Source organism: Dryobates pubescens, chromosome 5 (genome assembly GCF_014839835.1).
Source record: "Dryobates pubescens isolate bDryPub1 chromosome 5, bDryPub1.pri, whole genome shotgun sequence".
NCBI lineage: Eukaryota > Metazoa > Chordata > Aves > Piciformes > Picidae > Dryobates > Dryobates pubescens.
In genome coordinates, this window is record NC_071616.1 from 31,406,656 (window position 1) to 31,432,563 (window position 25,908).

The 25,908-nt window shown below is 38.4% G+C and overlaps 1 protein-coding gene across 1 annotated transcript in view; it reads left to right on the forward strand.

Annotated features, from left to right (window-relative positions):
- Positions 1-15,410, forward strand: part of GALC (galactosylceramidase) — a 31,846-nt gene extending 16,436 nt beyond the window's left edge. The window contains exons 8-17 of the mRNA XM_054161941.1: positions 2,546-2,701; positions 4,416-4,540; positions 5,745-5,872; positions 6,329-6,418; positions 7,721-7,810; positions 8,150-8,294; positions 8,780-8,960; positions 11,689-11,852; positions 13,611-13,687; positions 14,246-15,410. Coding sequence (XP_054017916.1) covers positions 2,546-2,701; positions 4,416-4,540; positions 5,745-5,872; positions 6,329-6,418; positions 7,721-7,810; positions 8,150-8,294; positions 8,780-8,960; positions 11,689-11,852; positions 13,611-13,687; positions 14,246-14,389 — 1,300 coding nt within the window. The 3' untranslated portion in view covers positions 14,390-15,410. The remainder of the gene's footprint in view (positions 1-2,545; positions 2,702-4,415; positions 4,541-5,744; positions 5,873-6,328; positions 6,419-7,720; positions 7,811-8,149; positions 8,295-8,779; positions 8,961-11,688; positions 11,853-13,610; positions 13,688-14,245) is intronic.
- Positions 15,411-25,908: the final 10,498 nt, after the last annotated feature.

The window sequence follows — 25,908 nt, forward strand, 5'->3', positions numbered from 1 at the left end:
TTGAGATTGTTTGCTTGTCTCCTCAATGGAAATGTCTGTAAGACTTGCTCATGAACTTTTAATTTTACAGTCACTCTGGATTTAAACTGTCTGACCCATAGGAGGTGTTGGAATGAAGGTTTTCCCTCTAAATGCAAACCGGCTGTCAGTGTTCCTGTATCAATCCTTCCTGAACAACAATAAGTATCCTGACAGGTTTTTGCAAGTGGAGTCTTGGATCATGTGTAGATCACCAAGTGAAAGCAACTGTGATCTTGCTCTGACCAGGTGTAAATTAAAGTTGCCCTGACCCCCTGTGGTAGTTTCAGTGAGCATGCTTCCTTTCTGGTTTTGACAGCTGCAAATATGCACACAGAGTCAGTTCCTGATGCTCAGCTGCTTTTACACTACCTCAGTAAGTTGTAGTTGCTTAAATCATTGCAAGTGTAAGGTTTATGTTCTTACTCTGATTCAGTCTTAACAGGGACATGAAATTCTCCTCTTATTATGGATAATCAGTTGGCTACTAGACATTTAGTGGTGCTTATCATAGAAAGATAGGTGTTTTTTCGTGGGATTTTAATGAGGATACTCAAGTCTTTCCAAATTACAATGGTCTTTGTGTGGACCACTTATTTCCTGAGACTACAGTCACCCTTTTTTGGAGGTTTCACTTACAGGGAAGTAAAAAGATTGTTTGCACTGCCAAAGGAGCAGAGCATACTGTTCTGTACACAGCTACTCTGTCCTTTGCTGCACATCTTGTGTTAGTTGTTGAGGCTGTAGAGTAGCACAAATGTCTAAAAGAGGGCTGGAGCATGATTTAGTGTTCTCTTCAAATATAAATTGCATAGAGTTCAATAAATCCAGCACACACCAGGTGTGAAAGCCTTCACTATAATCACATAGCAACTGTTTATTTAGTGCATTTGGGTAGGTCTTTTTAAAGTACACATTGCAGTGTGTACTTTTTAAATTGGTGTACTTGTTGGAGTAAAAAAGTTTTGTTATGGAAAGGAGTTAGACACTCAGTCGTGTCCTACCTTTTAAGGACTAATGTAGCTATTAATGAACATAAAACTCATTAGTTGACTGTGGTGTAGGTGCAAAGAATATACAGCTATTCATTATCAGTAATGGAAGTTGCATCTAAGAGCAGAGAAAAAGGATTAATTTCTTAATTGGTGGTGAAGCAGTTTTACTGGATTGTGTATCAGTGGGACAAAATGAGAAGGTTAAAACTGTGTGAGCTTTAAGTGGAGCAGAGCTGCCAATAAAGAAGTGTGCCTCGTGAATCTCTTTTCCCTCTAATTTTGTTTATCATCCCTATTTTTTTCCACTTTATTTCCATAGCTTTAGTGTTAAATTATCTTTCTTCCCTCTTATGCCAATAAGGGTGACCCTCATTCATAGTGCAGGAAATTGGAAATCTATAGGTCTTGTTCCTGTGTAATCTTAAGTAAAGCTTTCTGTAACACCCCCCTCCTTTTTTTTTTTCTTCCTCTCTTTGTATAGTTGAGTTTGTATTTGCCAGGGATGTTGACTTTTAAGAAACAGCTCTTCAAGGTGTGGAGTGTAGAAAGACAAATTACTCCTTTTTTGATTTGTCCATGCAAGCTGCACACTTTATGCCCCTATGAAAACCTCTACTTGGTATTATAGTAATACTTGTATTTTCAAGCCAAAGGTGGAATATACAGTAATCTGTACACAGAGAAGAATGTAGCTAAAATCTCTACTATCCTGTTATGTTATCATGTGAAGCTATGTGTAAAGGACTGCAGTACTTGGGAAATGGCCAGTAGTGAGGTAGGGGTTGGTCGATACCTTCTCCCAAGGAACAAGCCATAGAGGGAAAAAAAGGAAACAGCCTCAAGTTTTGGCAGGGTTGGATGTTAAGAAGAATTTCTTTCTTGAAAGGGTTGTCAAGTCGTGGAACAGGCTGCCCAAGAAAGTGGTGGAATCCCCATCCCTGGAGGGAATGAAAAGCTGTCTAGATGTGGTACTGAGGGATGTAGTTTAGTGGTGACCTGGCAGTGCTGCGTTAACAGTTGGGCCTCATGAGCTTAAAGGCCTTTTCAACCAAAATGATTCTGTTATTCTATGTTGAGGTCCTAAGACATTCTGCAGTGAAGTTCTCAGAATAATACATAGTACTGTATTTTACTGTTGATTTACTAGTTATCTACAGTTTTGTTTAAGATAGTTCAAAGTAGAATATATTCCTCTGTTCAGCACATTACAGTTCTGAAAACATTCACACTGAATTCTAGGATAAAGCTTAGCTTTAGAAGTTACGAAAGTTGCACAACGTAAATCTGAGTTTACTTACATGCTGGCACGTGTCAAAAGATACAATCTTCTACTGATGCAAATACAATAAGCTACAGAATTTTACCTCTCTTTGTCATTTAATTCTCTTTTATTCCGTTAGTATTATTCTAAAGAAAGGTTGTGAGGTTTATTTTGTTTCTATTTTGGAGGAGGTAAAAAATTGCAGTAGTATGTACTTCCAGGCTTAGATATTTATGTGCTAAGTGCTCTTTCTTTTTAAAATGTCATGTAGGGCTCACTATCCTGGAACAAAAACTGTGCCAAATGCCTTATTAACTAAGAAGAAACTGTGGTCTTCAGAAGATTACAGTACATTCAATGATGAAGTAGGTGCAGGCTGCTGGGCTCGGATCCTGAACCAAAACTACGTGAATGGAAACATGACCTCGTAAGTGCTCTGCACTGCTCGCTTTTACAACTTCCTATGTAAGAACTGTTTAAAGTACTATGGAACACATACATCTGCTGTATTAAGATAGTATGTAAACTGAAACTCTTTGCACTGTCAATCTGTATTAAAATATATTAGGGTATGTTCTTACCTCTTTCCATGGTGGTAGTCCCATGAGTTTAAATGTATTCTTGAGTTGGTGTTCAACAGCACCCAGTGCCTGAGTTCAGATGCCTTTGATGACATTTGTCAAAAAGAGAGTATTTTTAACAGGAAGTAACAACAGAAAAGACCTTGGAGGAAAATGAAAATAAAGCTGTGTTAATCTGTATTTTTTTTAAGGTCTTAATCAGGTTTTTTGTCTTCAGTTAAAAGCAGTAGGTATGGATGTAATTATGTAGTTTTTGCATGCAACTTCTTTCTTGATCCCATTCTAAAACATGTTGCAATCTTTTAATATGTTTGCTGTTTCCTGCATGTTTGCTTTCCATACTTAAAGCAGGAATAAAGCTGTTCTATTTACTGTGAAGTTATACAGTTTGCAGTTTTAGAAGAGAGTAGAAAGCATACTATGATGTTTCCAGTGCACTGACTACTAATTTGAAGAATCAATAAAAGAAGTCCTATTAAAGAAAACGTAGGCATCAAGCAACACTTTTCAAAGTTTTTAGTTTTTATGTAACTGAATTTTGGAAAAATACAGAGAAATCTTTTGTCTGAAATTCTTGAAACAGACCACAGCATGAAGCATATAAATACTGCCAAAGGGAATTTTCTAGAGCTACCTAGTTTCTATGAATTTTCTGTTTCCTCTGCAAGCTGAAATTCAGATATGGTTATTTCCTATATGTATTCCTGTCTGTTCTGGCTGCCTCTTGACTTTGATGTGCTTTAATATCTGACTTTGGGGGTCTTTCTTTTCCCATTGTTTTTCATTTTTACAAGCCCTTTGTAATTATATATGCCCCATTTGCTTAGCAGCCACATCTATATATTGTATGCAGAAGCTGTTGTAGTTTCAAGTCTGTATCCAATATTGAAGTTGTGTTGGCTTTTATATTGAAAACAGCCTAACTGATGAAAGGCAGCTTGTCTTTCTGCTAACCTTGTTTCCTTTTGAAATCGAGTTCCTTGCATTTCTTTGCTAAGTTTGAAAATCTGGAGAACAAATTTAATGTGAGCAAGTGTTTACAGCTTGAGATGTGTTTTATTTTATAAGCACCTTTTTGTAGGATTTCAGGATATCTTTTGAAATGCAAATACATTGTGATAAATCTATGGCACTGACTTCAGAAGGATGCCTTTGCATTCACGTATATGCAGTAGCGGAATAGCGTGCCAGCTTTTACTTTTTACATAACTGCTTTATTAAGCTCTACTTCCATACTAAGGGCAAATAGGTCCCAAGTTTAAAGGCCCAGCAAAAAATTTCCAGTGCAGACCAAATCAAAAGATCTAAGCAATTAATCATGTTAGTGTCCTGATAACTTCTTGAAATAGCAACAGCTCCTGGAGGATAGCTGGTTGCAATTGTTTTCTATTCATAATTTTTAAAGATAAAAGAAGGAATTATTTTTTAAACTTTATTTCCCCCTGCCACCCCCTTAAATTTCCTTTCACTGTATGCTGGAGAAAACAGAGAAATTCTTGTATGAAATTTATGTAATGTCATCCATATGAATGGAGCAAACAAACCTTTTTTTCCTTCCAGAACTATTGCATGGAATTTGGTGGCTAGTTACTATGAAGAGTTGCCCTTTGGTCGGTGTGGGTTAATGACAGCACAAGAGCCATGGAGTGGCCACTACAAAGTTGAAGCTCCTGTTTGGATTACAGGTAAAAAGTTTTCCGATCTAACAAAGCATAACTGTATTTTCCAAGGCCTTTATTTGTTCAGTGGCTTGTATATGCATTATTTTTAGTACCAAATTAAAGTAGATTCATGGAGAATTTAGTGAATACTTCAAAGAAGAGGAAGAAAAAGAAAATAACTTCTCTCAATAGAAATGGGAAAGATCTAATGGCAAGGGGAATCTTAATACTTGGCCATTGGATACAGCAGAAATTAATAAACTGCTGCCTTTTATAACTGTTACTATTAAAATACTTTGATCTGAAGTGCCCATAAAGGTTAGTGTGCTTTTCTAGTTCCTTTTCCTTTTTTAATCCTTAAGTAGTCGCTTAATACCTCTCAATTTGAGAAAACGGAACAAAGAACCTCTGTATTATTGTCTTGCTTGAGATACTTGGCTTGTGCAAGTCAGCACTTCCTCATGCTTGAGGGAAGGGTGGGTGTGTATACATTGTGCCTACAGGCACGTGGATTCACTGGCTGCTTTGTGATCCTGTAATATTTTGCTCTCTTTGTCACAGTTCAGTAGAGCAAGTAGCTGCTATAATGCCCTAAAGGAGGAACAAGATGTTATTCTGCTAGTTTGCTGTATGTGTAAAAGCATTGGGGGAAAAAAAAAATAAAAAAAATAAAATTTGCCATGCTGTTACATGAACAGTTCAGGACACCTGAGCAGTTCTTGTTTCCACATTGCTCAAGATTTTCATGATCTAGGTAGTAGTTCTCTCCCTTATATGCTGAAAATGTTAGTAAGTTAGTTAATTTGTTGTGGAGATGCTCATCTATGCTTTCTCTAGCTCAACTGTTTGTTTAAAACAGAAAAAGAAACAAAGAAAACCAAACTTTGCCCCGCCCCCTGCAAGGTGTGGAAAAATCTAAGCTGTGATGAATATTCATGTTGCATGTACATTTTTGACTTAGTTGTGTAATTATTCTTTTCTTTCTAACTAACCACTATCATTTCCATTGTTTCATTGCCACAGAGCTGATGTTTTCAGTTGTGGCTTAGTATAATCTTTCAATCTTTATTCTTGTATAGGTAAAACTTGTTTTGGAAGTTCCATTACTTCCTTCCAAAAATGAAGTTCTTATTGTGTAAGCATGTATGAAAGAAATTTAAATCAGTATACAAATGGGATTATTTCTGAAGACAATTATTCTGATTTTTTTTTTTCTGTTTTGTCTAAGCACATACAACACAGTTTACTCAGCCAGGCTGGTCATACTTGCAAGTGGATGGACACTTAAAAGGAGGTGGCAGTTTTGTGGCTCTGACAGATGGCCTAGGAAACCTTACCATCATCATTGAAACTATGGTGTGTGTATAAGCAGTTCCAATGAACAAGAAAAGATAAAGGAAGTGTTTTTTTATGAAGAGCCTGTTCTAATTTATACAGTTTTGATATCTGTGAATATGTTTTTTGATGCTTGTCTCTTTGTTAGTGAGACAGCCAGAGATTTCTTTTCTGTCTAAACTTTGAATAGTTAATTGAATCTTTTTTCGAGACCAATGTATGTGTCATCTTTATATCACAAATTAGCTTTAATTAGATGACGTATGGGGGGGAAATTGAATCATGGGTATTTTAAAGCAGAATTCAAAATGTTAACCTAATATAGTTGCAGTTATCATTACGATAACAGTGAAATAAATAGCTGCAAATTGATCTATGTTGCTTTTGTAGTTTCAGTTTATGCTGTATGTTTTCATGAACATTGCTATAATACATTCCAGTAAAGTGTTCTCTTTCACGTATTTTGTTTTTCTTCAGACTCATAATCACTCTCAGTGTATCAGACCTCCACTGCCTCATTTCAGTGTGACACCTCAGAGAGCAACTTTCTACCTCAAAGGGTCATTTGTAAGTAGATCTTGATTACATTTCATCAGTCTTATAAAATGGATGCTATTTATAATCAAATACATGTGAGACAGTATCACAGGTCAGCAATAAATGGGAGCTCTTTACCTCCAATACTAGAGGTTTTTACCTAGCAAACTTTTAAGCATTTTAGTTCTGCTTTAACCATGAGATGTCATAACTGAACTCATATAAAGACTAACTCTAGTCTAATCATTTATATATTGAAGAAGAAATTCCACAGCAATGCAACTGGATTTTTCTTAAGCATTTATTCTAAGCATGGGTATTCTGACATACTGATACAGTTTGGCCATCATGACCATGACATTCCTAGTTGTTATCAGCTCCTTTCCAGGACAGTAACTGCACTTGACCATATACTGTAAGATACGTTGTTCCATCTTTTCAACAGAGATTCTGAAAATCTCCCAGTTGTTTGTTCTTTCTTTTCTTTTTAATGTAAAAATTTGATCTCAATTTCCCTCTGAAATGTGAACAATGCTTTCACAGTGAAAACTGAATTGAATCTTTGTTAGTTAGTTTAATTTCTTCTAAGAAGTTAAGAGTGTTTACTTATTTGGAATTCGATTTTGGTGGCATTAGTCTGTTTTCATCAGTGCTCCTGTTCATAAAATTAACTGCTTAGAAAAGTAGTTGAGTGTTATTTGTGATGTACAGCTCCCTCTGGGGGGAGTGTCAGAGAACTTACTCAAACCAAACTGTGACTTGTTTTGTTACTCACCTGAGAAACAAAATGAAAAATTGTGGGGGCTGGATATGACTAAAATCTGTAAGTAATGTAGTGGATATGCCACAGTATTGCACAAGTTTGTTGATCTGTAAGTGAAGTACTTTGCTCAAAATCGAATAGCAAAGAAATAGCAGCTGAACTGAAGGTCTCTTTAAAGCAAATAAGCAAAATTAGCAGCAGATTATTTCAATCTAGTTACTCTTAGGCAGAGAGCTTGTATTGAAGGGATAGAGTTATTGGTAATAGGTAAACTGAAGACTGTATGTGTGATTACAGTGTTTTCTCTCTTAATGAGTAATTTTAGGTCCTGTTAATGGCTTATTGATGTATAAGCTATAAAAAGGTAATCACGTGTAGTAGCTGAATAGATGGCATCTAATGTGATCAATAGCTGTAAAATAACAAAAATTAGGCACCTGTAGAGGACTGATATTTCTCCAGGTATTAAAGTATTTTTCAGTTTGGTGGGGGTCTTTTTGTGTGCTTCATTGTTTGGTTGTAGTTTGTTTGGGTTCTTTGTTGTTGTTTAATACTGTGTTTCATTGTAGTATAAGGTGGAAACCCTTCAAGTGTGGCATTCACGACTTGGTTTTGAATCTGGAAATTCTAGTCTTTTCCAGCAGCTCCACCCTATAAAGGTAAGTAGATGAGTTTTAATTAGTCTCTCTGCAATTTCAGGTCTGTCTTCTTCCTTTGCTGAAACTCCTGGACTTCCATGACTGAAGTGTGTAACTAAGGAATGTTTTATTAATTGTTCAACTACACTTTTACTAGCTTATATGTATATAAGCTTAGATGATGGTAAAGAAGAGTTTGGGAGAAAGGGGTCTTCAGAATAGCTTGGAGATACTCAATGTTGAGGCAAGACATTGGTTTTGCCTTAAATGAGGACTTTACAGAATCTCTAATTCAGGAACTTGGGGATTTTGTTAGTTAGCTGTTACATCTTTTACAGCTTGAGCTTTCTTTAATTCTAGGTGTGGAGGGGAAGTTTTTCTTTAGATCTAAATGTGGATGAAGTCTACACTTTAACCACACTCAAGACAGGGCAGAAATGTGGTTGCCCAGAGCCTCCACCACCTCAGCCCTTTCCTTCAAATTACAAAGATGATTTCAATATTCGTAAGTTGTATTTCTCTTATTGAAAAAAACAATTTACACACAGATGCAGTCTTAAAGTAGAAAGGCAATAACAATCATGTTAGTCATCTAATGTAAGAGGCATGAAGTGGTCTGAATGTGTGTTTTATTTTTGTTTATAGCTATTGATCCAACAATTTACACTTGTGTACTTCACTTGCCATAAGGTATATGTAATTCCGTATGTTGACATGGATGTCTTACTGCAAATGATATTACTCATAGTGAACTAGTTTTTGGAAGGAAGATAGGGAAGAAAGTAATGTACTTTGTTCATGTGTTTAAAAATAACTGTCTGCTTAAACCTAACACTAAAATCACCTTCCAGCTCCCAAAACTTCAGTTTTGGAGACTGTACTTTGATAGAGTAATTCAAAGCCCCAGAGAATATTTTCTAAGGAAATTTCTGAACACAGGAGAGCAATCAGAAGAATAATGTGTCAATATGTATTTTATTTTCTGAACAGGTAATCCACCTTTCAGTGAAGCCCCCAATTTTGCAGATCAGACAGGTGTATTTGAATACTTCGTGAATGCTTCAGACCCTGGAGATCATGTGTTCACACTCCGCCAGGTGGTGATTCAGAGACCCATCACTTGGGCTTCTGATGCAGACCAGACCATCAGTATCATAGGAAATTTTAAGTGGTATGTATATAGCATTTTTCCAGATGTCACCAGAAAATAGTCTCCTACTGCTGTGAGTGATTGTCAGTTAATCTGTTTCAGACTTTGTTTTTCTTGGACAGAGGGCTTTTGCATTCAAAGTATCTGCAAGCTTAAAGGAACTTCCAAAGTCATGGAGCCCTGCCACAGGGCTATGGCCAGCTCTAAGATACCAACTGTGGTTTTGACTAAATGAGTCTTTTGGAGCGTCCACCACATTTCTTGGTATCTTGGCCCACTGCTGCACTGTTTGGGGATTCTTTAATTTTTCCCCCACCCTGATGTCCTGTTGGGCATATTTGTTCAAGCTGATTTTTCAGAATAGTGGATTCAGGTTGGTGTACTTATAAAGAATGACCAACTCAAAACGTGCACTAAGTTTCAGAATGTTTTTAAATGGGACAAAATATTAAAATTGATTCAGTTGAATTACTTAACATTTTGAGCTGCTTTCCTTGATTGTTGAAGATTTGATCAGTCTCCTATCAATGAAATAGTCTGGGAGTTAATTCAGTTATTTGTTGCAGACTGCCACCTTCTGAGCAGTTCTAGGATTGTATGGATTTGATTGAGTAGCTAGCATAACAGTTTTATTTCCGGGTAAATGTAACTGAGATTTACTGATTTGATAAGAGTATGTTATGATTGCAGTTCTTTCTGGGAGTTAAAATAATGGTAATTTGGAATCAAGCAGAATATTTTAGTATAATATTTATTTAAAATTAATAAGCATTTGGGAAAGAGGCTGTTAACTGTTACAGTAATAAGTAGTAATCATGAACTTCAACCTTTTTTGTCTGTTTGGAAGTTTGGCTTAAATTCTTTTGATATGTTCTTTCAAATAGCTATTCTGTCAATGTTTTTTCACTTGGAGATCGATCATTGAGCCCCTAAATGCTTTTTCAGAACATGCTACGTGTTTGTAATTTCTGTCCTGGATGAGTGATTGAATCACTTTGCTCTGAAGCCTGGAAGAATACCACCATCTTGTGGCTGGAGTTTGTTCTTCAGTTTTTCTCCCTGTATCAGCTTTTCCTCACAGTATCTCACGTTGAGTGATTTCTTAAGTTACCCAGGATATATTCTTAAATTCCTAAAAACCTCCTATTTTTTTTCTTCCATAATTTTAATCTTGTTTTCAGAACCAGCTTGCTTCCTAAATATTCAGCTGATTGTGAAAAGGTGCAGATCAGTAATATGAGTGCCAATAATTTTGAATTTCAGGCCTTCTGATTTTAAAGCTCATTTTGGCCTGGGCAGATGTTTTCAAGTATCAGTGCATGCTATTGAAATACAGAACCAATCTTGCACTGAATTCCTCTGTGGAATGATACTTGACGTCAGTCATTGATGGCAATGTATTAGGATTAACTTTCAGGATTACTTAGCTGGTTTTAGTTTGGATTTTAGTCCTGTGCTTGTGAAAGCTTTTTTGTTTCTATTCTTGAATTTCTTAGTATCACAGTATCACAGTAACTAAGGTTGGAAGAGACCCCAAGGATCATCAAGTCCAACCTCTGATAGCTTTATTGAACCTAGCTGTATCCTGGAAATATTACCGTTGATTCATTCTGTATTACTTCCAAATCTCTTTATAATGGCTTAAGCAAGGTGTGGATGGAGGTCTCCTGTTAATACACAGGGTGGCAAAAAAGAAATCATGTTTATGTAATGAATATGTATCCAAAAATCGAATGCATCTAATAGCATTACATTAGAGTGGAGGCCCAGGTGGTTCTTACTATTGTGTTAAGAGCTGCCAAAAAATATTCTTTACCATTTAATTACCAGGTGAGCTGATGTCTCTTCACATTGTAGTTCCAGATACCTAGTTACTTTTGAAATATGCAACCTAGTGGCTGTATCTTTATTGCAAGTCCTTTCAGACCTAGCATGTAGATTTTTTTTTTTTATTTTTAAAAAAAAACTTGAATGCACATTAGTATAAATAAAGAAGGCTTTTAATTTTTAGTGTTAAGAGGTTTGTAGCACTGTTTCAGGGCAGGGAAGATTGTGTACATTTTTAATGTGCCATGTTCTGGTATTCCTTTGCTTTATTCCCTCTTTACAGCTGTCATTATATGTATAACTTGGTAGTTTAGTGTTGAGGTGATGTATCACCTCAGGAAAATCAAATTCAGCCAATTTGAACATTTTGTTTTAAAAAGAGTTTTGTTTTGGCTTTTGGGTGAGAAGTCTGCATTACTTAAAACTTGGCCTGAATTAAAAGTCCTGGAGAAAGGAAGATCAGCTTTTAGCAGATGTGGTGCTATGACCTTGCACCTTGGATTTGATTTACTTGTCTAAAAGCAACTTTTCATTGCACAGACCTGAAAGAAGTATTTCTGTGAAAATATACCCCTTCTGTGTGGCTTGTGTTGTTATGGGGTTGGTTTGGTTTTCTGTGGTGGTGGTGTTGGTTTTAATTTTTTAAAAAATTTGTTTGGTTTGGTCTGGGGGTGGCATTTTTTGACTTTTTAAAAAGTTATTTATTTATTTATATTTTTGTAATTGGTGTCTTGAGAAAAATTCCTCTTCCTAAGAAAACCTATGGACTCACAGGTGGAAAACAAGCAGTCTAGACAAGTTGTGTGTCTTGTACCTGTAAAGGTTGCAGTACTACATAGGGAGTTTTCTCCTAAGTCTTCTACTTAATACCTGCTCAGAAAATAATTTTCTTGCTTGTTAAAACACTAAACTTTTCTTACAGGGTAAACATGACAGTCACATGTGACATCTACATAGAAAAAGCACGTGATGGAGGCGTGTTTATTGCAGGAAGGGTCAATAACGGTGGGATATATGTTCGACGTGCCCAAGGAGTTTTCTTCTGGGTTTTTGCAGATGGCACCTACAGAGTCACTAGTGACCTAGGTAAGCAGTTCTTTGCCACCGTGAATGCTGTTATATGGACATATAATTTCCATAACCTTGATAAAAATGACTTGACATTCAGATTCTGTAGTTCAGTTGTCATCACTACAAATTTAATCCACTGTGCTCTACTGACGGCCACGTTTTGTATGTAAAGACAGTGTCTGAAGGTTGCTGGCTGGTATCCAGCTTTATGGATTTATTATTTTTTCTGTTGACAAAACTTATCTTACATTAGCAAAAGCAAATTATTTTCCTTTTAGTAAATACTCTGGTGCAGTTGATATTATACCAGAGTATTTATGAAAAGGTTTGATCTATATTTTTATACTACACCTAAAAAGGAATTCCTGCTTGAAATACAGTAGCTTGTCTTGTAGAGCAGTGCAAGTCCATGTAGATACATCTGGCTTAGGTGATGATGAGTGGCCTGCTTCCACAAATTATACATTCCACTCTTAGTCTGTCCTAGTGAAGTGAGAGCATATTCTGCTTGTGATGCTAATGTTTGTGTTCATCTGAAGAGCACTTGACAAGTGTTTGAAAGAGTGCATGCCGCAATACTTTATCAGTAGTTAGAAGCTGTTTTTAATTTGCTTTGAAATAGTGGCAAGTTTGTTGTTTAAATGTATTTCCCTACACTTCATGAGTATAAATTAATATTTGAAATAGTTTCTGGTGAGTCAAATACAACTTCCAGATCTACAGTATATCTGATATGAAAACAGCCTAGAATGACTCGTTCCACACAGTACTGGATCTTAAAAGTAGTCTCATTGTTTATTTGGTAGTTGTAGCTTCTCAGATTCCCTAATTTTTTGGGGTGTTGGTGTTTGTCTGTTTTTGTTTTGGGTTTGTTCAGTTTTTAGCATGGATGGGTGGTATAAAAAGACTTCACATTTACTTTCTCTAAACATACTGGTGCTCCTTAAGGAAACTTCACACTGTCCAGCTTTATAACAACTTAAGTTTCAGCTGTATGTAAAAACATACTTGTGTTTAGGATTGACTCCAGTATTTATTTTAATTAGCTATAGCAGCATTATCTGATTAGTTTCTCAGGCTGTCAAAAATAATTTCTCCCAGATGCAATGAGAGGATTTTGTTTACCCGATTCCAGGTTTTCAACCTATTTCATAATTTCAGTCTAAGACACCTGTTACACAATATGATAACTCTTTCCTGTACAACTATTTTCAATAATCTTTGTATTTTTCTCAAAAATAGTTTGCTAAATTAACTTTCATCTAAGACTGTCTACTGAATAGTTGAAGGTTCTACTTGTAGTACTTAGTTTTTCTTTTCAGGTCTTCCATACAGGTGTTAGTCATATTGAATTTTTCCTTAGCTTAAATTTTGACTAGATCTAAGCAATGTGATGATGTGGCAACTCAAACCCTCTGATTTAAAGAAGCTCCTTGATATAAAGGAGGAGATCTGTAGAACAAGCAGAGCAGAAGCTAGTGTCACACTTGATAAACCCACACTCTCAGTAGAGGGATTCTGTGTCTCAGGCCAAATTCCCAAAAGTGTTGGAGATTTCAGTGGAAAACCAGTCCTGTCAGAACAGGCAAATGTGCTGGTGATGTGAAGTCCAGATGTGCATGTTAAGCCTGCCATGCTATAGTTAAAATTGGTGAGACGTCAGTCCTGAACATTTTTGAAAAACAGGTATTAGTTTCTTTTTGCTGGCTTGTTATTTCTCAGTTTCAGCAAAAGGGTGAAGTAAAATTTCCTAACCTTAAGCATATTTTGCAGCTGGAGAAGAAGTATTAATGAAAGGACTTTCTGGTGTCCGGGATAATGCGTGGCACACGCTTACTCTCAACATTCAGGTAAGGACACAGAACTAGAGAGGGTATAAAAAAAACTAATTGGGAAGATGAGCTGAAAGCTGGAGATAGGAGGGCTGAGAGGCAAATGTTTAATTTAGCCTAATGAAAAGATCATGACCTGACTTTCTGTTCTGAAGATTGTCAGTAAACTACTAAACTAGCCTTGTTACTAATCTGTCTCTCGCCAATTCCCTTTTCATACTGAGGACTTGTATGTGGAGCTAGTTAAGGACTGGGGAGCTCAGGTGAGCTGCCATCCTTCTATCCTGTACTAAAGATGCATGGGCATAGTGTTGTTGTAAAACCTTTCAGATTCTACAATGAGTTTACAAAGCTAAGAGTTAGAGGAAGGTGAGTCTTTTACATATTAACTGTAAAGGCAATGGATCTGTTTCAGAGAGCTGATAAGACACTATGCAGTATTTAAAAGCTCCTCTGCATGGAAAATACGTAGTTGAACGTTGACATCTTCCTGCCGTGTTGTTTATCCCACATGAGCAGACTCGGTGTCAACACAATCAATGGATACAAAGCTAATTCTTTCTTTGGTTTTGACAGGGCACTTCTGCCTCAGGACAGTTAAATGGTTATCCACTCTGGGAGAATGTCACCATTTCTAAACCAAGTAATGGCTGGGCTGCTATTGGAACTCGCTCCTTCGAGTTTGCACAGTTTGACAACTTTCATGTTGAAGCTAGCTGAGGTGGCTTTTGTGTTCGGTGAACCCAGTCCTTGTATTACTTTGAAGAAGAGCCAGTTCAGACTTGGAGGACAACTCAGTGCTATGCTGACATTGATCTGTTGTCACAGAATCTGAATTCTGTCCTTATTATTTGTTAAAGGTTTACTTGACTAAGTATCAACATGACTGTAACTTTATCCCCTGTGATGCTTTTGCTCTTTGATTTTTTTTGGGATAAATTTTTGCTCAAGGTAATGATGAAAACAAACACATGGATTTTAAATCTAGTTTAATAACAATAAGTTAACTTTCCAGCTCACTTTTAACATAAGATAACTTTAGAGGTTAACAGAAGACAAAGGCATCTCAATCTGTGTTTTTGTCACTACATGACTGTGTCCATTCCTTTCACTCTGAAAGAAAAAGTTAAATGCCAGTAAGCCTTGAGCCAGTGGCTCCATACTTCTATATGCCTATCCTTCAAATTTCATTTGGATGAAACACCTACTTTTTCTGTAGTGAAAAAGAGATCTCATTTTTCTGCTGCAGTCTGAGGCTGGACCTTACAAGTACTCCAAGTGCACTTGATTACTTTTTCCAATTTTAGTTAACAGCCTTAAAGTAGATCATATTTTCCGTGGAATGGAAATGGGTTTTAGGGTTGATCAGGCAGTGCAGGATGTGCTTTACTCCTAGACTACCTCCTCTTTCCAATGAAAACATTGAAATGGATTAAAAGATAGCATAACTTGCAGCTTGTTAGTTGTACCTGTGTGTAGGTGTGGGGTTTGGTTGGCTGTTTTTTGTCCTTTTTTGTGTGTTGTATGTTTTCTTCTTCCCCTCCCCTCCATGGTGCAAAGAATCAAAACTTTGCCTCATTGATGCTAGCAAGCACACTGCTTACTTTCACATCAGGTCACATGTGGAAATACTGTCCTTTGTTCATAGAAACTTGGGCAATGATCTCTCACTTTGGATGGATCTGAAACTTAGAGCAGAAAATAATTAAAGCATATATGCTGTATGTATGTGTGTGTGTATATACACACACGCATTTATATATTCCTGTAGCACAGAGGACATACGGATATTATCACATCTTGGTGTAAAAGAAAATGAGTAAGAAAATAGTCTTTGCCCCTAAGAGATTGGATCTATTCATAACGTAAGTGACAGCAGGCAGACTCAGAATTGTTTAGCGTGCTAGGCAGTGATGTTGACAACACTAGTGTCTGTTTCTAAATTTTCTTAGGTGTCATACAGTTCAGAGAGTATTGCAGATCCTTGGGTTTCTAACAAGTTACTGTGCTACAAAATGGGAGTATCATGAGGTACTGAATGAGATTTTCATCACACACATTCCAAGTCCTGCAGTTTGCTTCTGAATTTCTCTTGTTTGCTGTTGTTGAACGAAGATGTCTGTTGCCGTAACAAAACATGCCTCCTGTGTCCATCTACTTTTCATGCTCACATTCTATTTAACTGACAAGTAAGAAGTTCCAGAGAGTTGATAGGGCACTAATAGCTCTATCTTGTCTTGAGTAACTGATTTGCAATATACTTTGATTTTTCTGGATTACTACTCTGATCCACTTTGTTTTGAAGGCTGGTTCCTGTGCATGTTAATTTCAGTCTTCAGAGTTGTCATTTGGTAAAGAGTTAATGTAATATGAATCATTTTATGTGAAGGTTTGTCTCCCAAATAAGCTTTTGGAGAAGAGATTTCAGAAGTCCGTCTCTAATAAGTAAGAATGCTGTAACTGTTATACTGCTATTGCTATTGATTGGTTATGAGTCATTCATACATGCAAGTTTGGTACATGCTAGTAACTTTGGAAAATGGTTCAAACAACAAAATGCAAAACTCTTGTAGAAGGCTTCCAAATACTAAGTAACTATTTACTTGACTGAGTGAAAAATGACAGCCATTTTTTCCACTTTGGTTCCATTTGATGGTTGAAGTTTGGATTCAAATCTATTCATTACTTGCTTGGTTTCAGAAGGGATGTCACTGGTAACTCTTAAGTCCTCATTTTCAAGTAATATAAGAGATGTAGCTCACAGAATAAAATTATTTTAGCTGTGATGGTTTCCCTACTTCTTGGAGACTTCTTGGTAGCTTATGTGTCTGCAAGCAGTGTTTGTGTAAGAGATCAACAATGATTCAGTTAAGTCCAAAGGAACTGTCCAGTTTTTTTTACTGTTTAATGCACTAATGTAAAACACTGAATATTGCATACTAAGCACATTTATATTTTATCACTGGAAGTGTTGATTTTTATTTTTTTTCTAATCTTAATTTATAATGTTAGCGGATTAAACTGTTATGAACAGAGTAAGTGATTTAATGGTGATAAAATGTTATACATCTTTATATGTCTGTAATTCTTCACCCTCCAGCAGGCTGCAATATGTTTGGCAATAACAAGCTGTCAAGTCTTTTACAGAGGGGTGGATTTATATTGTTGATTATAAATTATATACTAATAATTCCAAATGGACAAATAAAACACTTAAACCCCCTGTATTTGTGCAGAGCGCTTCTGTAAGTGGGTCTTGCTTTTCTCCAGTAAGAAAGCTGATATTTTTTCCATTGTGGTTCTTGATAAATATGCTTTGCATTAGCTTAACTGGGTTGAAATGGGTTTTATGACACTCTGAATAGCCAAACGGTCCTCATTAATAAATACCTCAAAATTCAAATGCTTTAAGACTTGTGCTGTGGATAAAACATTTTGATATGGCTGTTTGGTTGTTGGGGGGGTTTTGGAGTTGTTGTTTTTGTAGTGCTCAATATACTTTTTGCTACATTTTTGATTGGGGGGTTTAAAAAAATTACTGTTTTTAATTTATTTTTAAGGACTTAAAATTTTTATTCTGTTCAACTGCTCAACAGGGGAGGAAAAATTCCACAGAGGTAGTCATATTTTCCAGGCCATTGTGCCAGCAGATAGGAATTACCCTGAAAATATTGTTGTCCAGTAGCCAGGTATGTGCTATCACCTACACAAACACTGAATCAGAATTAGTTGTCCCTTCTCTGCCACCCCATCTTTGGGGTTAAACATGAGCAATTCTTGGGATTTTCAAATCCCTGCAAAACAGAACGCCTTTGCTTTAAAATGATGAAAAAGTATTACTTTATGCTGCTGGTGATGGTTCCTTTTGCAGCTGGCTCCTGATTTCACTTTATTAAATTTCTAGTTCAAGATTTGATTTGGAGTGGTAGTGATTTGCTCTTTCCTTATTGAATCACTTTTATTGCATGATGGCAGGAGGTTGGTTATGTTTTCATTGGCTTATCTGAAATTTCTATCCAGAATCTGTTTCCTGGAGGGTGTACATACGAAAATAGCCACTGCTGCTGTCTGACAGTTTCAGCACCATGATCAAAGAGGGACAATGCTTGGAGACCTTATTATCCTCACATAAATGTTTTGGTTTCTTTCTCTAAAAAACTCCCTTGTATGTACTGCCCAGAGAGATTGTCAAGTCTCCTTCTCTGGAGAGAAGGTCCCAATGGACCTCAAAAGATCATCCAGTCCAATCCTGCTGCCAAAGCAGGATCACCTAGGTCAAACAGGAATGCTTCCAGGTGAGTTTTGAATATCTTCAGAGAAGGAGACTCCACAACCTCTCTCAGCAGCTTGTTCCAGTGCTCTGTCACCCTCGCAGTGGAAAAAGTTTTTTCCTTATGTTCATATGGAACGTCCTGTGCTCCAGCTTGCATCTACTGCACCTTGTCCTAGCACTGGCCATCACTGAGAGGTGCCTGTCTCTGTCCTCTTGACACCCTTCACTTATAAACATAGAGGTCACCCTTTAGTCTCCTCAAAGCTAAAGCCCCAACTCCCTTAGCCTTTTGTCATAAGGAAAATGTTCCACTCTCTTAATGTCTATGGCTCTGCACGGGACTCTTTCAAGCAATTCTTTTTCCTCCTTGAACTGATAGGCCCAGAACTGGACACAGTAATTAAGGTGTGGGAGGGCAGACTAGAGTGTGAGGAGAACCTCTCTTGATCTACTAGACACACCCCTTCTAATACACTCCAGGATGCCATTTGCCTTGGCCACAAAGGCACATTGCTGGCTCATGTTCATGCTGCGGCCCACCAGGATCCCCTAGGTCCCTTTCCCCTGTGCTGCTTTCCAACAAGTCAGTCTCCAGCCTATGCTGGTCCATGGGGTTGTTTTCGTAGTGCAAGACTCTACGCTCACCCTTCTTGTATTATGTTAAATTTCTCCCTGCCCAACTCTCCAACCTGTCCAGGTCTCACTGACTGGCAGCACAGCCTTTGGGTGAGTCAGCCACTCCTCCCACTTTTGTCTTCAGCACAACTTGCTGACAGTGTCACTGATGAGTATACTGAATAGTACTGGTCCCAGTACCGATGCCTGAGGGTGTCCACTAGAAACAGGCTGCCAACTGGACTGTTCAGTTGATCACAGCTCCCTGACTTCTTTCCTTCCACCAGTTCATAATCCATGTCACTACCTGATCATCCAGACCACACTTCCTCAGTTTAGCTGCAAGGGTTCTGTGGGAGGCATCCACAGCTCTACCATCATCTATCTACCTGGTTATGTCCTCATAAAAGGCTGTCAGGTTGGTAGAATATGCCTTCCCTTTGGAAAAAACACACTGACTGCTCACAATGACCTTCTTACACTTGGAGACAGCACTGAGTGGTAAGTTGCTCCACCACCTTTCTGGGGATGGAAGTGAAGCTGGCTGGTCAATAGTTACCTAGCTCTTCCTTCTTGCCCTTTTTGAAGACTGGAGTGACATCTGCTTTTGTCCAGTCCTCAGGCACCTCTCCTGTTCCCCAAGGCTTACCCAAGATGATGGAGAGTGACCTAACAGTGACTTCTGCAAGCTCCCTCAGACCTCTGGGTGCATCCCATCAGGACCCATGGATTTATGGGAGTCCAGATTGCTTAACTGATCCCTAACAAAGTTGTCATCAATCAAGGCAAATTCCTGCTTTGTTCTGGCTTGCTATGGGGCTTCTGAGGAAAATCTCCAGCAGCAGGGACAGAGACAAGGCATTCAGTAGCTCTGTCTTCTTTTTGTTCTCTGTGGCACCCACCTCGCTCAGCAAGTGGGACTACATTGCCTCTAGTGTTAGTTTTGTCTGCATTGTATTTGGAGAAGCCCTTTCTATGGCCCTTGAACTCTCTTGCAAGGTTTAATTCCAAGGAGGCTTCTGACAACAGTCTTGTATTTCTCCTAAGTAGCCAGCTCCTCCTTCCATGATCCATAGAATCTTTTCTTCCACTTGAGTTTGTCCAGCAGTACCCTGTTTCACCATGTGGGTCTTCTGGCTCCCTTTCTTGATTTCCTACCTGTTAGGATGGTCTGATCCTGAGCTTGGAAGAAGAGGTTCTTGTTACTGCCGCCCTCCTTCCAAGGTTTTGAGAAGCTTGGTGCACAACAGCCAGTCTGAGACTGGAGCAGCATTGTAACCTCTTAGCTTAATTATAGAGAGTTAAATCATTTGGAAGAGGACACGGCAATGATGAACAGCAAATCCTATGAATGAAGTGCATATTCTTTTCTGATGTGATTGCTCCTGTAGCAGCAGCAGTAAATTACAGTGTTTATTAGGTAGATATTATACAGGTTTTGTGCTGAGCTGAGGTTTACACTAGTGTCTCAGTGCAGAGATCTATAAACCTGCACTTTCAAGCACAATGTTTCTGGCATAAGCTGCTTCTTTACTTTTCAGTGTAAGATAGCTGCTTAACATTTTTTTTTCCTTGCTGCTCAGCTGACAGTTTATCCTAAGAAAAATATTTTGCCATCATTATGGGAAATTCACTTAATGCAGCAAGGCTTCTGTACCAGAAGGAGGAGAGTTAGAATGCCATTATCGTTCAGCACACCTCCTTGCCAAATGAGAAATTTTCCCTGTTACACAGTTTTGGGGCCTGCCTTAGTTGAGTGCTGAAACAAAAGGTTCCAATTCTCTTCTGTAGGTGGCTATTCAGCTATTGGTTTAAAATAAACAGCATCATTAGTTTGATTTTTATTATCCATGTAAGGGGTGGAGGGAGATAGTCCAGCTATTCTTCCTGCTTCATGCTAAAAGAAAGGTTGATACTGCAGAATGTTTGTTGAGTGACATTATTTATTTGTGAGAAGGCTTCCACCTTGAGAGACAAGATGTTTTGGTTAGATGAGTGCTTTTGCATAGGAATAGAATAGAATTAACCAGGTTGGAAAAAACTTTGAGATCAAGTCCAACCCATCACCCAACACCATCTAATCAACTGAACCACGGCACCAAGTGCCCCACCAAGTCTCTTCCTAAACACCTCCGGTGATGGTGACTCCACCACCTCCCTGGGTAGCCCATTCCAATGGCAAATCACTGTTTCTGTGAAGAACTTCTTCCTAATATCCAGCCTAAACCTCCCCTGGTGCAGCTTGAAACTGTGTCCTCTTGTTCTGGTGCTGGTTGCCTGGGAGAAGAGACCAACCTCTACCTGGCTACAACCTCCCTTCAGGTAGTTGTAGACATCAATAAGGGTCTCTCCTGAGCCTCCTCTTCTCCAGGCTAAGCAACCCCAGCTCCCTCAGCCTCTTCTCATAAGGCTTGTGCTCCAAACCCCTCTCCAGCTTTGTTGCCCTTCCCTGGACACATTCCAGCAAGTCAACATCTTTCCTAAAGTGAGGGGCCCAGAACTGGACACAGTACTCAAGGTGTGGATCAACTATGACTGCCTAATTACCAAGCCAATGGGAGTTTCTGTCATGATGTTACTGAAGCTGTGTGAGAGGCTTCTTTCAGTGTCATAATGCCAAAGATGTAAATAACAAAGACCCCACCCTCACAAATATAAATATAATCTATAAAGTCTTTGGTTTCATTCTCCATACCCTTTTACACTTTTTAAATGGTGAATATTCTCAGATGTCTGTCTCCCTTCCTACTCAAATACTTACCAGGCTGAAACTGCAAAGATCTTTGTCTTTTGTAAAATTCAATCTTTTGAGCTCTGTATTGTGGCTTGCCCTTTTTGGTTTTTTTTTTGAGTGCTGAATGTGATTATTGTCACTTCACTGGATTTTGCCAGTCTACAGTTAATGAATCTGAGTAGTTTTCCAATGGAACTTGATTTTTGTAATAAATTGAATTTGTATAAACTGTGTTCTGCAAGGAGGCATCAGGAGGATCCTGTAGGCAACTAAACTTTCTTTGAGTGTTTTAGCTGCCAAATCACAATTCATCTTGCCTATATTTTGTCTTCCTTACCTTTATCATCTCACACACTGCCCAGAGCCTTATTGGGTGGCTATCAGAATAACACTCTTAATGGTAGCAGTATGGATTGAAGATGGTTTTCTTGTATATTACATGGTGAATTTGTAATAGTAGATGCCAAGCTTCTTTACCTTCTTTGTAGAACTCAACCTCCTAAAAGTCAGGTTTTTTATTATATCAGGCATTGGAATGTTAATAGTCTGAATTTATTTCCTTTCTTTTCTTTTGCACCACATTTTTATTTATCATTTCTCCTTTTCCCACCAAGATGTTCACATTTGACACTCCCACCAAAGTCTGATGGACAAAGGGTACTAGTGTGCTTTTATAATACCAAAACCTGATCACAGCAGTTTTGTGTTTAGCAACATCCCTGATGAGCATATACTGCATCCTCAGGTGCCTCTGAAGACTTCTGCTGGGGTAGTTATTCATGTTAGGTCATTTCAGAAGGCAGTTTCTCTGCAAAAGTTGCCAGTTTCTATTAAGGTAATGTTCTGATTATAAGTGTGGTGATATTTACTTCCTTCCCTGTGAGGTTTCAGCCTTGCATTGCCTGAATGAAATGTCTCTCTGCGCCTGCTTGCATCTCAGTTCTTTAATCCTGCAAGGAGCTTGTTACCATGCTCTCTCTACTGCAGATGAAAGGGAATGATGTACATTTCTGGTGAGCTGGAGTTTCTCTGTTTAGGTTTATCTCTGTTGAGGACAGTGCTTTGAGAGCAGAATATAATGAAATTACTTGGGAAGCCGTGTTGACTTTTCAAAATGTACTGTTCTGTTTTTCAGTGATTATGGAGTACTGTGTGTAGTCTTGGAGTATTTTCAGAATGTTTAAATTCACTACAATTACCAGAGCTTTATGTGCGTGCTGGATGGAGATCTGGAGTGCATCATTCAGAGGACAGAAAACTGCAACTGTTGTTCAGAATGCCTGTGCAACCTGGAATGAATATGAGCAGTCTGAAGATTTAAAGAATTCTTAGGTCTCACAGTATGATTTTGGTCCCTAACAAGTGTCCCAGGATACACTCCATGCCTCAGTTTCCACTTTAGAAGATGGACATAGTGGCACTGAGCACTCTTGCTTAATGGACCTCGAATAGAGCTGCTGCTTTAATTTTCTTCCTACAAAGACTGAAAGTGTTAGCAGGGAAAATCACTAATTAAAAGCTTAGTGCCACCTCCTGTCAAAAGTGTAAGGGGGAAAATAGTGCTCTGAGAGCAAGCCACTGCTGATGTGCCTTTGCTTGACAGTTGCCACCTCTGCATTAGTGATGGTGGGGGACTTGCAGTGATGACTTCATTTTCTTTTAAATCTGCCTCTGAATCTCTTGCCTTTTTTATTCTTCATGTTAGACACTCTGCTTTTAATAACAATCACACCATGGGTGAGAGTCTCTTCACAGAGTTTTGGAAGGGACTCCCTTGATTCCATGTACCAGCAGTATGGTTTCTCTGTCCAACAGGCTCACATGAGAGGAAAAAACCAAGCAAAAGTGATGGAGTCAGTGAGCTGAAACACAGGGACATCACCATCTGTCAATGCCTGAAAGGAAATCTCCTTTACCAGAGAAGGTAAAGCAACTTGTGGTGCTTCATGGAGCTGCCTTCCTAGTGGAACCAGTAGAATGGAGCTGAGTAGGATAGATTGGAATTGGCATTATTTGGTATAGAAATGCATAAAGGAGTGATGTAAAGCTTACATAGGGTCTCCTTGCAGTTGTATTAGGCCCTGTCTACTTGTCATGACTTAAAAAGGTAGGAGAAACTATAAATAGCCTGACTTCATAGTATGCCCTCAGAAATGCTCATTTCCAGGCTTTCTCCTTTCTTTTCATTGAAGAAAAAAATGGTGTAAGTCATATCTAGTACAAGAGCAGAAGGTATGAGAGGGGAAACAAGGCCAAGTACACCTGTTTATATCTGTAGTCATCTTTTCTCAATGTTGTATTTCTGAAGCTAATGAACGTTGCTCACATTATTGCTTTAATATAGCTACTTCTTTTCTTCTGAAGACCTAATTCCCTGTGAAAAGTCTCTTGGTTCTAACCAAAACCAGATAAGCAGGAATGCTGTTCCAGCTCACTGAGTGTGACTGACATGGTATTTGAAACCAGCACTCAGCCCAGACAGTCAGGAGGGGTAGCTCATACTTCAGGCTACAAAAAAACCCACCTCATTACAGAAAGTCTGATCTGTACTCAGGAAAAAATCTATAGTGGGATCACAAAGATTGGTTTCCGAATGAAAAATTGAGGTTTGACATGAACCTCAGGACTTTTTATCTTCTGTGACAAGTTCATAAAGAAATTGGACCTTGCAGTCTGTGCTCGAGGCACTAGATGGCAGTGGAAGTACAACTAAGAAAGTAGGTGTCTTGGTGGGTTTGAGGCTAGACCGTCTGACTCATGAAAACAAGGAACGAAGGCAGCTTTACTCGAGAAGAAAGATAAGGCTGAAACTATGGATGGCCTTCTGTGCACAAAACCCAAGGCTTCTCTTACAAGGGATACTAATTTGTCTTTCAATAATTTTGCATCTGCTCTAAGCAGATTAACCTATAAGAAACCTAAATGTTTTGTAAAGCATCTGTTACCTACAGTGGTTTGTCTGGATAAAAGTGATAGAACCAAGAAAAAGCCCCAGATGTCCAGTTGATGCCAGTGGCATAGTTTTGCATTCATCTTAGTAACCTTTAACTCATGTGTTCGAGCTAGAAAAGGATCTGCAATGGTTTAGTACAAAATGAGTTTGCTCTTCACTGATGATTGTACTGCTACAGCCCATATCCTAGAAGCGCTTAACATGCCACAGCTCTGATATTGGAAGATCTCCCCTATGTGCATACATGTGTGCTGCTACATGCAGCTGTATGTGATGTGCTCTACTGAGACTGTACAGGAGAGATCTGCATGTGCACAGATACAGTCACAGGATGAAGCCCTGGATTAGATGTGATGCGAGAATGAGAAAGGTAGGTATATAGGAACTTCTTACAGCATACAGCTGAAAGATGATTTCCTGTTGCTTGAGGTTTTCTGAGGTGTGAGACTTGTATTTTCTGCTTTAATTTTAAAATATCAAATTGACAGCTTGGGTAGCTGTAAGGGACAGATGCTCTGGAGAAAGCAGCAGTGTGTTTGTAATCCAGTTTACCCTCAAACAAAGCAGTTATTTGCTATAAAAGGTCTGGAGACAAGAAAAGACAGCAACCTTGTAAACATGTGAAGGGAGAACACAAAGAGTGTGTTGGAAACTGGAACCATCTGACTTTGGGGTGATTGAGAGATATATGAAAATGAAAGGCTCAGCAGTGTGAAAGCAGAAAGGGAGGATAGGTTTGGCTGTTACCAAGAATCTCAGAATGGTGTAACCAGAAATATGGGAGAGGTAAATGAGTGGTGATTACCAGGAAAGCAATGCCAGGTTTTCAAAAGCTTTATGAGCTATAGGTTAGTATCCAGCTATTTGCCTTCATTCTGGATTAAGCCCTAGACTTCTTAAGGTGATATCTTTCCGTGTCCCTCACAGGCCACCAACGGCAGGCAGCTCAATGCTGAGCACAAGCATGTGCCATCTCAGCTTAGGCTCTCTGCAAAGGAAATCCTAAGTTATGGATTCACAGCTAGTGTTTTTTTTTCCCCTGTGCCCTTTGCATTGCCCTAGAATTCAGATGTGTGTAGGGACTGGGAAACAGAATGACATTGTCAAATTTAAGACAAAGAAACAAGATCCTGGCATGATAAGGTACTGCTATGCCTTGCCTCATGGAAAGCAAAACACAGGTCCTGTGTTGTTTGGGTCACAGCTGTTTTCCTTGCAGTTTGCTCTGACAGAACTTGATCTTTGGAAGATCTCAAGTTTTCATTTAGCCCTTCTTTGCTGTAACTTTAGCTTCTTGTGTAACAGGGAGAGAGAAACCTTTCCTTGAGGTGCTAAGGGATAAAAATGTAATCACTAAACCTTGATAGATTTTTCCCTTTCACTCACAGTGCTTGAAGGCAAATTGCTGACCAAAACCGTGTTTGGATAAGCAAAGGATATAACGGGGAAGAGAGATTTTAAGATACTGTATGGCCTGTAGAGGACAGTGGTTACTTACATGCATCTTTGGAACAGGTGAGTTATATAGCCCTGTCTTGTAGAGCAAGGAAACCCCAGGCTGACTGTGTTTTGTGCAGTCAGTGTAGAGATGTATCTTGCTAATCTGTAAGCAATGTCTTGAGTCACTTTGAAAAGTTTCTTGTGGATTATTTGGGGAGTAAATT